The sequence below is a fragment of the Pongo pygmaeus genome, chromosome 23 (assembly GCF_028885625.2).
Source record: "Pongo pygmaeus isolate AG05252 chromosome 23, NHGRI_mPonPyg2-v2.0_pri, whole genome shotgun sequence".
Taxonomy (NCBI): Eukaryota; Metazoa; Chordata; class Mammalia; order Primates; family Hominidae; genus Pongo; species Pongo pygmaeus.
Window position 1 is genome coordinate 48,649,110 of NC_085931.1, and position 13,845 is coordinate 48,662,954.

The 13,845-nt window shown below is 53.2% G+C and overlaps 1 protein-coding gene across 1 annotated transcript; it reads left to right on the top strand.

The window, feature by feature from the left end:
* The first annotated feature begins 25 nt into the window (after positions 1-25).
* Positions 26-8,846, top strand: PDXP (pyridoxal phosphatase). The gene is made up of 2 exons (XM_054469614.2): positions 26-1,280; positions 7,468-8,846. The coding sequence occupies exons 1-2, from the start codon at positions 695-697 to the stop codon at positions 7,782-7,784; spliced, it is 903 nt and encodes a 300-aa protein (XP_054325589.1). The 5' UTR covers positions 26-694; the 3' UTR covers positions 7,785-8,846.
* Positions 8,847-13,845: the final 4,999 nt, after the last annotated feature.

Consider the following 13,845-nt stretch of genomic DNA (forward strand, 5'->3'; position numbering starts at 1 on the left):
GTCAAAAGACATTGAACCGTACATTTAAGATCTATGCATTTTACTATACGTAAATGATATCTGAAAATAAGTTCCCAGGGGACTCTAACGCAGTGTGAAGAACTACTGGTCTAGACCGAGGGCTCCAGCACCCAAGAAGACACCATGTGCCTCGTACCCCATCATACCCACACGTTTCTTGGGACTTCGCTCTGAACTGGAAGGTCCACGATTCAGAGGGCAATGAGATTTGACCCAAAGACAGTTCATTTAGCATCTGTTTTTCTCCTAGCAACCAGCTCGCCTAAGCTTCTGATTGGCTGGAGGGCGCGGGGCCTTTCGCTCCGCGTTTTGTTTGTAGATTCCTATTGGTTAAGAAGAGCGTCAGTCTCCCACCCCGTAAGCGTGTAGTCCGCATTGAAACTCGGCGGCGACTGGTCCAGCAGAACCGGGGACGGGAAGAAGGATCAAGCTAGCTCTTCATTGGTCCCTTCCCCTCGGTGTTGGCCACGAATCCGCCCCTTTCTCCAAGTTCCGTTAGCTCGCGGCCTCGCTCCTCTCCCAGACTCTCGCCCCCATTGGCTGCAGACCATGCCGTTGCCCCGCCCCCGGTCCTTCCAGCGCGCCAATTGGCGGCTGCGATGAACATGCCAGGGCGAGCGCGCCGTGCCCGCGGAGAGAGCGCGGCGCGGGAGGCCGGCGGCCAGCCGGCTGCATGGCGCGCTGCGAGAGGCTGCGCGGAGCGGCCCTGCGCGACGTGCTGGGCCGGGCGCAGGGGGTCCTGTTCGACTGTGACGGGGTGCTGTGGAACGGCGAGCGCGCCGTGCCGGGCGCCCCGGAGCTGCTGGAGCGGCTGGCGCGGGCCGGCAAGGCGGCTCTGTTTGTGAGCAACAACAGCCGGCGCGCGCGGCCCGAGCTGGCCCTGCGCTTCGCGCGCCTCGGCTTCGGGGGGCTGCGCGCCGAGCAGCTCTTCAGCTCCGCGCTATGCGCCGCGCGCCTGCTGCGCCAGCGCCTGCCCGGGCCTCCGGACGCGCCGGGCGCCGTGTTTGTGCTGGGCGGCGAGGGGCTGCGCGCCGAGCTGCGCGCCGCGGGGCTGCGCCTGGCCGGGGACCCGGGCGACGACCCGAGCGCGGGGGACGGCGCGGCCCCGCGTGTGCGCGCCGTGCTTGTGGGCTACGACGAGCACTTCTCCTTCGCCAAGCTGAGGGAGGCGTGCGCGCACCTGCGCGACCCCGAATGCCTACTCGTGGCCACCGACCGTGACCCATGGCACCCGCTGAGCGACGGCAGCCGGACCCCTGGTGAGCGCGGGAATGGCGGGGAAACTGAGATGGGGGCGACCTGCGCATTCGCCTCCACGCCTAAGGGTGAGGGGCGGGGAAGAGGCGTCTCCAGGTGGCAGGTGGGGAACAGGAGAGTGCGAAGGAGGCCCAGGGTGCTTTGGTGTGGGGGGTGTTGATCCCTGTAGCCGTCATCCCGTGAGGGGCAGCAGTGTGGTCCCTGTTGGACAGATGAGGAAACTGAGGCCCATTGTAACTCAGGGAGTTGGGCGGAATTCTGTCCTACCCACCATCGGGGTGGGGTTGGAGAGGAAGCCTGGGAGGATTGTCCCCCTGTGTGAGGGTTGAAACACCATTCCCAGAGGCAGGGTGTAGGCAGGTGTGTGGGGAGCAAAGGCGGTGGAGTTTGACCTCAGTTCCAGGTCCAGCTCCATCCAGCTCCACAGCTGTGTAATCGTGTTCAGTTACATAACCTCCAAGCATTTCTGCCTGGGTGAAAAATGGCAGTGCTCAGCATGCCCGGTGACGGTGATCAGGGTGAGTGCCTGGCACATAGTAGGTGTTCAGATGATGTAAGTTGTAGCCAGAGGCCCCCATGTTACAGAGAACTTAATGAAACAGCTTGGTGTGTGTTCCTCTTTGGTTTCCAAATTACTCTGGAGATGGGAGTTATTGTCCCATTTCTCAAGTAAAGAGACTGAGGCAGCCGGATGCAGTGGCAACGGCCTGTAGTCCCAGCTACTCGAGAGGCTGAGGCGGGAGGATTGCTTGAGCCTAGGAGGTCAAGGCTGTAGTGTGCTATCATTGCATCTGTGAAAAGCCACTGTACTTCAGCATGGGCAATATAGTGAGACCTTATCTCTAAAAGAAGAGGAAAGAAACTGAGGCTAAGAGAAGGGAAGTGAGCTGCCCAAGAACAGATATAGTGAGCCCCTCCACCTCCTGTGTCCCCACACACCTGCCTCCATCCTGCCTCTGGGAATTGGTGTTTCAGCCCTCACATATAGGGACAGTCCTCCCAGGCTTCCCCTCCAACCCTCCAACCCCACCCCAATGATGGGTGGGGCGGAATTCTGCCAGCAACTCCCTAGCAGAGTGATAGAGCACAGGAACCTGAATTTGGCCTTTGCGACACCGACCTCCAGGGCACTCTTCACTGCTGTCATCTTTCGAGTTCAGCCCTCCAGGGGAGGCAGAAGCAAAAGGAGGCTCCTCCATTGTGGAGGGTTTGAGTTAGACAAGAGCAGGTGGCAGCAGAGGCTAATTGGCAGTGGTCAGTGTGTGTGGACAGGTTAATAGCCCAGTCAGTAGACTGGGGCCGTGGACAGATCTCTGTCACTCCCTCTCAGTTGGCCACTGACCCGGACAGTCACTGATATTAAGTCCTGGGGGTACAGGATGGTACTGAGTGGAGAGAAGTAGACACAGGATTATGGTGGGGTGGTGAGCAGGGCCTAGTGCCAGGGGCATCTGGGAAGACTTCCTGGAGGAGGCATGATGCAGGGCAGTGATAATATACCAGGAGATGTAAACCCAGTGTTACGGCATGGCAGAGAGGGATTCTGTAGTCCTTGGCCTCTCCTGGCTGTGCTGCACACCTGCTTGGTATGTGGGCTCACCTCAGCCTCAGTTTCCCTATAGATCTGTGTTGAGGGCTCTCTGGTCAGGGCTCTCAGTGGCAGCAGCTCCTGCCTGCCTTAGGCTATGCTATGAAAAGTTTTTCCCAGGAGGCCTCAAGGCTCAGGTTAAGGCTGTGGGTTAAGAGGTTCCCCAGGGCTCAGGAAGGCTGGTTGTCAAGGAGCTAGGGAGAAACCAGGCCCTGCCCACGCCTGCCTTGCAGGCCTCTGTGGAATCCAGACCCCTTTGGTCTCAGTAGCCACCCGGCTGTGCCCACCCATCCTGCTGTCACTCTCACAGCCTGGGGGGGGGCAGAGGCTTAACAAATACAGCGCTGCGATCATGTTTGTGCACAGCTTGATGCAGCTTTCAAACGGTGTGGTGTGGTGTGGTGCGGTGTGGTGTGACAATATTAATAAAAGCCCCCATGATGCGTATGTCTGAAATAATGTAAATATCTCACCCCCAATTCCTCCTGCCCTGCCCCAGGGGCCTCCGAAATTGTGTGTTTATCTTGTTACCACATGGCAGCCACTTGAGCTGACAAATAGAAAGGCCTGCTGTCTTAGGAATACGTCATCAGCATAACATGCAGAGAGGTGGATTACGGAGTGGAGGGGAGTGGAATGATGGTGGCCTGGGAGACGGCGATGTTCCCAGATGCCCCTGCTAGGAGGCTCGCTCCCGTGAGGTCAGGATCTTTGTAGTGTTGACTGCTCTATCCCCTGTGTCTGGCATGTAGTTGGGCCTTAGTAAATATTAGCTGAATGAAGGAAGTGGGACACAGGGCCCAAAGGTAATCAGCTCCATCCTTGTGGGGAAGGACAGAGTTGGGGCCATTCTTGAGCTCAGAAGAATATTTTGGGATGACTCAGTGGAAGCCCTTTCTGTCCCAGAAGGAATCGCTCACCAACGGAGCACATGGCTTTTATTCTCTCTCTTTTGCTTTAATTTTTTTTTTTTTTTTTTTTTTTTTTTTTGGAGACAGAGTCTTGCTCTGTCACCCAGGCTGGAGTGCAGTGGCCTGATGTTGGCTCACTGCAACCTCTGCCTCCCAGGTTCAAGCGATTCTCCTGCCTCAGCCTCCCCAGTAGCTGGGATTACAGGCACCCACCACCACACCCAGCTAATTTTTATTCTCTACCAAGTTCTTAAAACAGGCAGGTCAGGAGATGTCAGATGGGGGGAGAACTCCCAGGGGTGTTGCCCTGGGCCCACCTGAAAGCATGAGTTCTGGCCCACCTCGGCCTTGATCTTGTGATCCTGGGAAGTTTCTCTTCCTCATCTGGGGACAGCAGGGCTGAGGATTCTTGCTCTCCCCACCTGTTTTCCCCTTTGTTCCCCTTCCCCATCTTTGCCTTTGCCTTTGGAGTGTTGTTGGCCTTGGGAAGGGAGACAGGAGGCCCAGAGCATTTGGGATCAGACCAGTGGTGCACTGAGAAACATGGAATAGCAGGGAAAGCCATGATTATACCATGTGCTGGCTTCTGTGGTGTAAATACTCCCAGTATAGCCGATCTTGAGCTACCAACGTGAAGTCAGTCCCTGAACGTGGGATCAGGAAGAGATGTGCAGTAGCACACACCTTCATATGGGATTTCCACCATCACAGGTATGGTGGAACCTCAAGAGCAAAAAGAGCAGAGGCTAGTGTGGTTCAATAACTAAGAAGTGATGAGTTTTGAGAACCTACTACCTTTGTTTTAAAGATTATCATTTTGGCTGGGCACAGTGGCGCACGCCTGTAATCCCAGCACTTTGGGAGGCCGAGGCAGGTGGATCACTTGAGGTCAGGAGTTCGAGACCACCCTGGCCAACATGGTGAAACCCTGTCTCCACTAAAAATACAAAAATTAGCTGGGTGTGGTGACACGCACCTGTAATCCCAGCGACTTGGGAGGCTGAGGCAGGAGAATGGCTTGAACACAGGAGGCAGAGGTTGCTGTGAGCTGAGATCGCGCCATTGCACTCCAGCCTGGGTGACAGAGCGAGACTCCATCTCTAAATAAATAAATAAATAAATAAAAGATTACCATGGGCTGGTCGCAGTGGCTCACACCTGTAATCCCAGCACTTTGGGAGGCCAATGCGGGCGGATCACGAGGTCAGGAGATCGAGACCATCCTGGCTAACACGGTGAAACCCCATCTCTACTAAAAAAATACAAAAAAAATTAGCCGGGCATGGTGGCGGGCGCCTGTAGTCCCAGCTACTCGGGAGGCTGAGGCAGGAGAATGGCGTGAACCCGGGAGGTGGAGCTTGCAGTGAGCTGAGATGGCGCCACTGCACTCCAGCCTGGGCAACAGAGCGAGACTCCGTCTCAAAAAAAAAAAAATTATCATATAGTTGTAAGTTTGTGAGCTGACTTTTTTTTGAGACAGGGTCTCGCTCTGTCACCCAGGCTGAAGTGCCGCAGCACAATCACAGCTCACTTTAACCTCAAACTCCTGGGCTCAGGCACTCCTCCTGCCTCAGCCTCCTGAGTAGCTGGGACTGCAGGTATATACCACCGTACCCCACTATAATCCTGTGTCTACTTCTCTTCACTCAATACTATCCTGTACCCCCAGGATTTAATATCAATGACTGTCCGGGTCAGTGGCCAGCAGAGAGGGAGTGACAGAGATCTGTCCACGCCCCTAGTCTACTCACTGGGCTATTAACCTGTCCACACACACTGACCACTGCCAATTAGCCTCTGCTGCCACCTTCTTTTGTCTGACTCAAACCCTCCACAATGGAGGGGCCTCCTTTTGCTCCCGCCTCCCCTGCAGGGCCAAATTCGCAAGATGACAGCAGTGAAGAGTGCCCTGGACCGGATGTTGGTGTTACAAAGACCAATAATTTTTTATTTTTTGTAGAGATGGGGTTTCATGGTGCAGGCTGGGCCATTTATTTATTTATTTATTTATTTATTTTAAATGCAGCTGTGCCTGGAATACGTTGACTTTTTTTTTTTTTTTTTTTTTGTGAGTCAGAGCCTTGCTTTGGCGCCCAGACTGGAATCTGGGCCCAGATCACTGGCGTGATCTCAGCTCACTGCAGTCTCTGCCTCCCGGGCTTAAGTGATTCTCCTGCCCCAGCCTCCCAAATAGCTGGGATTACAGGCATGCACCGCCGCGCCTGGCTAATTTTTTGTGTTTTTAGTAGAGATGGAGTTTTACCATGTTGGTCAGGCTGGTCTTGAACTCCTGACCTCAGATGATCCGCCTGCCTCAGACTCCCAAAGTCCTGCGATTATAGGCGTGAGCCACGGCGCCCAGCCAGCTTTTCTTTTTTTAAAATTTTTTAAATATATATGTATATTTGTTTAAGTAGAGATGGGATCTCCCTATGTTGCCCAGGCTGGTCTTGAACTCCTGGGCTCAAGCATTCCTCCCACCTGTGCTTCCCAAAGTGCTGGGATTACAGGCATGGGCCACTGTCCCCAGTCATAAGTTGACTCTTAATAGTACCTTCCTTTAACAACCAGCTCATAAAATTCCTGCATAGGAAACAATCTGTACTCCCAGGTCAGAGCTGGGTTGGACCCACCTGAATGCAAATCCTTTTGCTGCCACTTATGAAGCTGTACAACCCTGGGCAAATTACTTAATGTCCCTGAGCCTTGGCATTCTCATCTGTAAAATGGGCTTCCATAAACACCCAGCACAGGCCAGGCGGTTTAGAATGTGCTTAGTAAATGGTGATTATCATCATTTGTTCAGGGACATTAGCATGAAGGCTGAATGTTCTGGCACAAAGACACGTCTGTGGGACAGGCACAGTGGACTTATTGTGTGAGGCAGGATGATACTGGTCTGGAAGACAGGACTGTCCTTTAGTTCTAAACAGTCCTCCTATTGTTGGACACTTGGGCGTGTTCCACAGTTTGGCTTATCAGTTACTGTAGCCACAGATGTCTTCCAGCCTGCAGCTTTTTGTCTCCAGCTGGAATTCTCTTCTTGTGATCACTTTCCCGGGGGAGGCGGACTGGGTCAGAGGTGCGAACATTTCTGTGCCCCGCTGTGTTCCAAAGGGGCTGTGCCAGTTTCTGACGCCAGCCGCATGAATTCCTGCAGCAGTAACCACAAGTGCTATTTGTTAAATGCTTTTCCATTTACAAAGCACTTGCCCGTGTTGGCCAGCGCCGCTTTGGAGGTAGGCATTACTTGGATTCCGCTTTCATAGGAGTCCGGAGAAACTCGGGGTGGTTGAGTGGTTTGTCCAAAGGCCCACAGCTGCCAGGGTGAAATCGCGAACCTCAGGCAGGACTGACCGAGCCAGGCCCTGTTTACCTGCGGTAGCTCCACACATCCTCACAGTACCCACATGAGATAAGTGCTGTAGACATCCCCATATAAGAGATGGGAAAACCAAGGCACAGAGAGGTTAGCCAGCCTGCCAAGAACGGTGGAGATGGAGTCCAGATGCCGGCATCTGGTTGCCGTCTCTACCCTTAGCCACTACAGTGAGACTCGGAAGTGGGCTTTCTGGCTTGTTTCAGCAGCCGATTTGACCCCGGCACAATCCGCCTCCCTGGACTTCCAGTTTCAGGGCCTGATGCTGTCCCTGCCGCCCTCCTGCTGACTGCGTCTCCATCTCCCTACAGGCACCGGGAGCCTGGCTGCTGCGGTGGAGACGGCCTCAGGACGCCAGGCCCTGGTGGTGGGCAAGCCCAGCCCCTACATGTTCGAGTGCATCACGGAGAACTTCAGCATCGACCCCACACGCATGCTTATGGTGGGTGACCGCCTGGAGACCGACATCCTCTTCGGCCACCGCTGCGGCATGACCACTGTGCTCACGCTCACAGGAGTCTCCCGCCTAGAAGAGGCCCAGGCCTACCTAGCAGCCGGCCAGCACGACCTCGTGCCCCATTACTATGTGGAGAGCATCGCAGACTTGACAGAGGGGTTGGAGGACTGAGCCCACTGCACCTGCAGCCACAGGCCCACCCCTCCCCACTCCCTGATCCCATAGGTGGAGGCGATGGGTCATGAGCCGTGTTACGCACAACTGGCTCCTTGGCCCAGTTCTGCACCGGGGGCGGGCTGGGACCCGGCGAAGGTTTGAGGGCCCTTGCGATCCCCTCCCAGCAGTGGCTGGGCACTCTTCGCTGCCCCAGAAGCTGGTCCCCTATGGATTCATCTTGGCCTGACCCAGCCAGGTGGCCTTATTTCTTCCCTGTCACCTCCCGTCCTTGAAATCTGGGCCCTGGTGCCCGCTGAAGATTTCCTCTATCCCTGAGCACTTAGTCTTCTCCCCCTTCCCTGGGGCTTCTAGAGCTCTCTCTGCCCCTCAGGTCCTGGCCCTTGGGTCCTTGTCAACCAGAGGTATAGGGAACCACAACCCTTACTGTCCTAAGTGGACCAATCCAAAGGCTAAGTGATAGTGACTCATCAATGTTGGGTCCTGTGGGGTTCCAGTTTAGGTTCCTAAGTAACAGTGACCCTTTCATGTCCTGGAGCCCGAGTGGACCAACCGGAAGCCTAAGTGACGATGACCCTCGCATGTCCTAGGTCCCTGGGTGGACCCATCAGGACCCCAAGTGATAGTGACCCAGTGGTCTTTTAGATCCTCAGTAGAAGAGTCCGAAAGCCTGAGAGACAGTAGCCCCTTGATAATCTGGGTCTCACGGGACCAGCCAGGGGTCCAGGTTTCAGTCAGTAAATAAGAGTGGTCCACGTCCTAAAGACACCCCTCCTCTACAAAGACTTGTGATGCTCTGGGGCTTCTGTGGCCAAGCCCCACCCTTTCCTGGTCATGGTACCCGTACAGTGTTGCTGGCCACAGCTGAAGGGGGGCTTTCGTGTCCCCGTGTGCAGTCAGTGTTTTCAGTACCACCTCTCTTCCGTGCCCACTCTCGGCTATTTACTTATTTATTTATTGCGTGCCAGTGATGGTGGGTGGGGGCTGGGCCTTCCCCGCCACCTCCACCCCTCTTGTGACCTGTCCTTCCGTACTTAATAAAGTGCGCGTGGGAGTGTTCACCTTTGTTTGAGTCCATGTTTGGGGAGGGAGGAGGACCCCCTGCTGGAGCATGCTCTCACTGGAGCTGGCCCGCCACATTGTTCCTTGCATGAAATGACCCATTCCCGTTCCTGAGTGTCTTCTGTGTGTAGCGATTCTTTGAGTCAAGAGCACTTTATATGTCGCTGAATCTTTGTATACTGACTGACTTCAGTGCTTTGGGAAACCCGGCATGTTTGAATTACTCATTCCTATACCGTAGCAAACGGGATCAGAAATGTGATGTTAACTTACCAAGGGTGCACAGCTGGACGCTGTGCTTGCCTAATGCAGGATTTGAACGTGCACTGGCTGACTGTAGGAAGCTGTAGCCCCTCTCTGGAGACACTGAGAGGGAGACAGGAAGGTGGAGGATGAGGTCTCAACCCCAGGAAGCTCAGGGGAGATGCTCTTTGAGACATCCCCACCCCTGGGTTGCTGCCAGTGACGGTCTGCCCTGCTAGCCCCGAGCTCCTCCAGGCAGAGGCTGTGTGTCTCCCTTGTTGCTGCGTCCCGGGGCCTCATGCAGAGTAGGTGCCCAGCCATGAGCTAGCCGGGGCCAGGGGCGGCCTGGAAAGGCCCAGAGAAGCCTCGAGCTGCTTGGGGAGGTGCAGTGGCTGCTGCACAAGCTCAGCTTTGGTCTCATTTGTGAAGTGACCTTGGGACTTCAGGGTCTGGGAAGTCCTCTCCAGTATGATTCTTGGGAAGAGGGGGTGCTTGGCAGAGCCCAGATGCTTCGTGAAGTAGGAGCGAATGTAGTGCAGTCGTGGAAACTCTTGTGTTCATTTCAGACAGTCAGTTCGGCCGGGCGCGGTGGCTTACACCTGTAATCCCAGCACTTTGGGAGGCCAAGGTGGGTGGATCACAAGGTCAGGAGTTCAAGACCAGCCTGGCCAAGATGGTGAAACCCCTTCTCTACTAAAAATACAAAAATTAGCTGGCCATGGTGGCAGACACCTGTAATCCTAGGTACTCAGGAGGCTGAGGCAGATAATTGCTTGATCCCGGGAGGCAGAGGTGGCAGTGAGCTAAGATTGCGCCACTGCACTCCAACCTGAGCGACACAGTGAGACTCCGTCTCAAAAAACAAAACAAACAAAAAACAGGCCAGGCACAGTGGCTCATGCCTGTAATCCCAACACTTCGGGAGCCCAAGGCAGGTGGATCACGAGTTCAGGAGTTCAAGACCAGCCTGGCCAACATGGTGCAACTCCATCTCTACTGAAAATACAAAAATTAGGCCAGGTGCAGTGGCTCACACCTGTAATCCCAACACTTTGGGAGGCCGAGGCGGGCGGATCACAAGATCAGGAGATTGAGACCATCCTGGCTAACACGGTGAAACCCCGTCTCTACTAAAAATACAAAAAAATTAGCCAAGCGTGGTGGTGGGCCTCTGTAGTCCCAGCTACTCGAGAGGCTGAGGCAGGAGAATGGCGTGAACCCGGGAAGCAGAGCTTGCAGTGAGCCGAGATCACGCCACTGCACTCCAGCCTGGGTGACAGAGTAAGACAATGTCTCGGGAAGAAAAAAAATCAGCCAGGCATGGTGCGGTGTGCCTATAGTCCCAGCTACTTGGGAGGCAGGAGAATCGCTTGAAGTTGCAGTGAGCTAAGATCATGCCACTGTACTCCATGCTGGGCAGCAAAGCAAGACTCCCTCTCAAAAAAAAAAAAAAAAAAAAAAAACACACAGCTCAACGTGGCTAAGGCTTAGGAGGTTTTGGTCTGCTCCCTGAGGTGGTCTAGCACCCTCCAGGTGTATCCTTCTCAGTTCTGAATCCCCAACCAACATCCTAGGGCAGATTCTCATTGGCCTGGCTTGGGTCATAGCCCATCTGGATGGGACACAGCTATTGGGCCATGTGACCCTACCCCTCTTTCCCTTACCCTGCCACCAGTAAGGAAATGGTTGCCTCCACGCAGTCTTGCCTCAGCCTCCCAAAGTGCTGGGATTACAGGCGTGAGCCACCACACCCAGCCTAAGCACAGAATTTTTTTTTTTTTTAAGATAGTTTCTCCCTCCATCACCCAGGCTAGAGTGCAGTGGCGCGATCTTGGCTCACTGCAACCTTCACCTCCCAAGTTCAAGTGATTCTCCTGCCTCAGGCTCCCAAGTAGCTGGGATGACAGACGCCTGCCACCACGCATGTCTAATTTTTGTATTTTGAGTAGAGGTGGGGTTTCACCATGTTGGTCAGGCTGGTCTCGAATTCCTGACCTCAAGTGTTGCCCAACTTGGCCTCCCAAAGTGCTGGGATTACAGGCGTGAGCCATCTTGCCCCATCTCTAAGCACTGAGTCTTAATGAGTTTAAAGCTTGAGTGTAAACCAATCACAGTAATTTGATTCCTCCGGGTCAGTGATTGGCTAATCTTCTGACCAATGAAACATGAAGAGAGGTCTGGAATGTTTGCCTCACTTTTTTTTTTTTTTCTTTCTTTTCTTCTTTTTTTTTTTTTCTTTTTTGAGACGGAGTTTCTCTCTGTCACCCAGGCTGGAGTGCAGTGGTGCGATCTTGGCTCACTGCAGCCTCCGCCTCCTGGGTTCAAGTGATTCTCCTGTCTCAGCCTCCTGAGTAGCTGGGGCTACAGGCACACGCTGCCACGCCCAGCTAATTTTTTTGCATTTTAGTAGAGATGTGGTTTCACTGTGTTGCCCAGGCTGGTCTCGAACTCCTGAGCTCAGGCAATCCACCGGCCTCGGCCTCCCAAAGTGCTGGGATTACAGGCGTGAGCCACCGCACCCGGCTGTTTGCCTCACTTTTAAAGGACATAGAGGAGGGAGTCACTTTTCCTGGCTTGGGTGTGGTGCTGGGAGCCGTTGCAGCCATTCTGTGATCAGGAGGTATGGCTGAGCATTTAACTCAGGTGGCCCTGCTGCAGGTAGCAGAGCAGAAAGATGGCAAGAACTTATTGGGTTTGTTTTTCCTCAACTTGTAATTTAGAAAAGTTTCAAATTAATAGAAAAGGTGCAAGGATAACACAATGAATACCACTACATCCTTCACCTAGATTTAGCAGTTGTTAATATTTGCCCAGTTTGCTTAACTACTCTTTATATATGTTTACTTTTTGTTACTGTTTTAGAGATGGTCTCACTCTGTTGCCGAGTCTAGACTGTAGTGGCGCAGTCACAGCTCATTGCAGCCTCTAACTGCTGGGTTCACGTGATCCTCCTGCCTCAGCCTCCTGAGTAGCTAGGAGCACAGGCATATGCCACCACACCCAGCTAATTTTTAAAAAAATTTTGGCCAGGCGCGGTGGCTCATGCCTGTAATCCCAGCACTTTGGGAGGCTGAGGCGGGTGGATCACGAGGTCAGGAGATCGAGAGCATCCTGGCTAACACGGTGAAATCCCGTCTCTACTAAAAATACAAAAAAAAAAAATTAGCTGGGTGTGGTGGTGGGTGCCTGTAATCCCAGCTACTCGGGAGGCTGAGGCAGGAGAATGGCGTGTACCCGGGAGGCAGAGCTTGCAGTGAGCCGAGAACACGCCACTGCACTCCAGCCTGGGCAACAGAGTGAGACTCCGTCTCAAAAAAAAAAAAAAGATTTGCAGAGACGGGGTTTCCCTTTTGTTTTGTTTTGTTTTGTTTTAGAGACAGGGTCTCACTATGTTGCCCAGGCTGGAGTGCAGTGGCTATTCACAGGCAGGATCCCACTGCTGATCATCGTGGGAGTTTTGACCTGCTCTGTTTCCGACCTGGACCAGTTCACTCCTCCTTAGGCAAACTTGTGGTTGCCTCTCCCAGGAGGTCACCATATTGATGCCAGCCTTAGCGGACTACAGCCCATGATTCCTGGGCTCAGGCGATCTTCCTGCATCAGCCTTCCAAAACGCTGAGATTACAGGCATGAACCACTGTGCCCAGCTTGTTTACATTTTTTAACTGAACCATTTGAGAGTATGTTACAGATGCTAATACAGTTCACTGAAAATTCTTCAGCTTGTATGACCTAAGAGCAAGGACAGCCTGCACAGCCACCATCCAGGATTACATGAGAACCTAGATATTTGATGATTTTATTGAGTCACTGAATTAATCTGCTATGGAAACTCCCAACTGCAGAATTTTTTTTTTTTTTTTTTTTTTTTTTTTTTGAGGCAGAGTCTTGCTCTGTCGCCTAGGCTGGAGTGCAGTGGCACGATCTCGGCTCACTGCAAGCTCCACCTCCCGGGTTCACGCCATTCTCCTGCCTCAGCCTCCCGAGTAGCTGGGACTACAGGTGCCCACCACCACACCCAGCTAATTTTTTGTATTTTTTAGTAGAGACAGGGTTTCACCATGTTAGCCAGGATGGTCTCGATCTGGCCTCGTGATCCACCCGCCTCAGCCTCCCAAGGTGCTGGGATTACAGGCGTTAGCCACCGTGCCCAGCCTTTTTGTTTCGTTTTTAAGACAGGGTCTTGCACTGTCGCCCAAGCTGGAGTGCAGTGGTGCGATCACAGCTCACTGCAACCTGTGCGTCCCAGGCTCAAGTGATCCTCCCACCTCAGCACCCAAGCAGCTGGGACTACAGGCATGCACCACGATGTCCAGCTGATTTTTGTATTTTTAGTAGAGATGGGGTTTCACCACATTGCCGAGGCTGGTCTCAAACTCCTGAGCTTAAGCAATCAGCCCACCTCAGCCTCCCAAAATTCTGGGATTACAGGCATGAGCTGCTGCGCCCAGCCTAGACTTCTTATGAAAAAGTTTTCTTTAATTTTAAAGTGATTTCCATGGACTTTTCTGTTACTTGCAGCCAAACACCTTCCTGATACACAGGCCTCAGGCACATCATTAGAAAACATTCAAATCCACTCATATCCCACATTCAATATATATTTTTTGAAGTATGTTTATACTTTTATTTGAGGGATTATTTGGAAACCAGGACCTAATTTAGGACAGACTAACCTCTAAATACTTGGAAATGTTTTTGAAGTAAGAAGACCCAAGCTACAAAGTTGTTTTCAAGTGTGATGACATTTTTC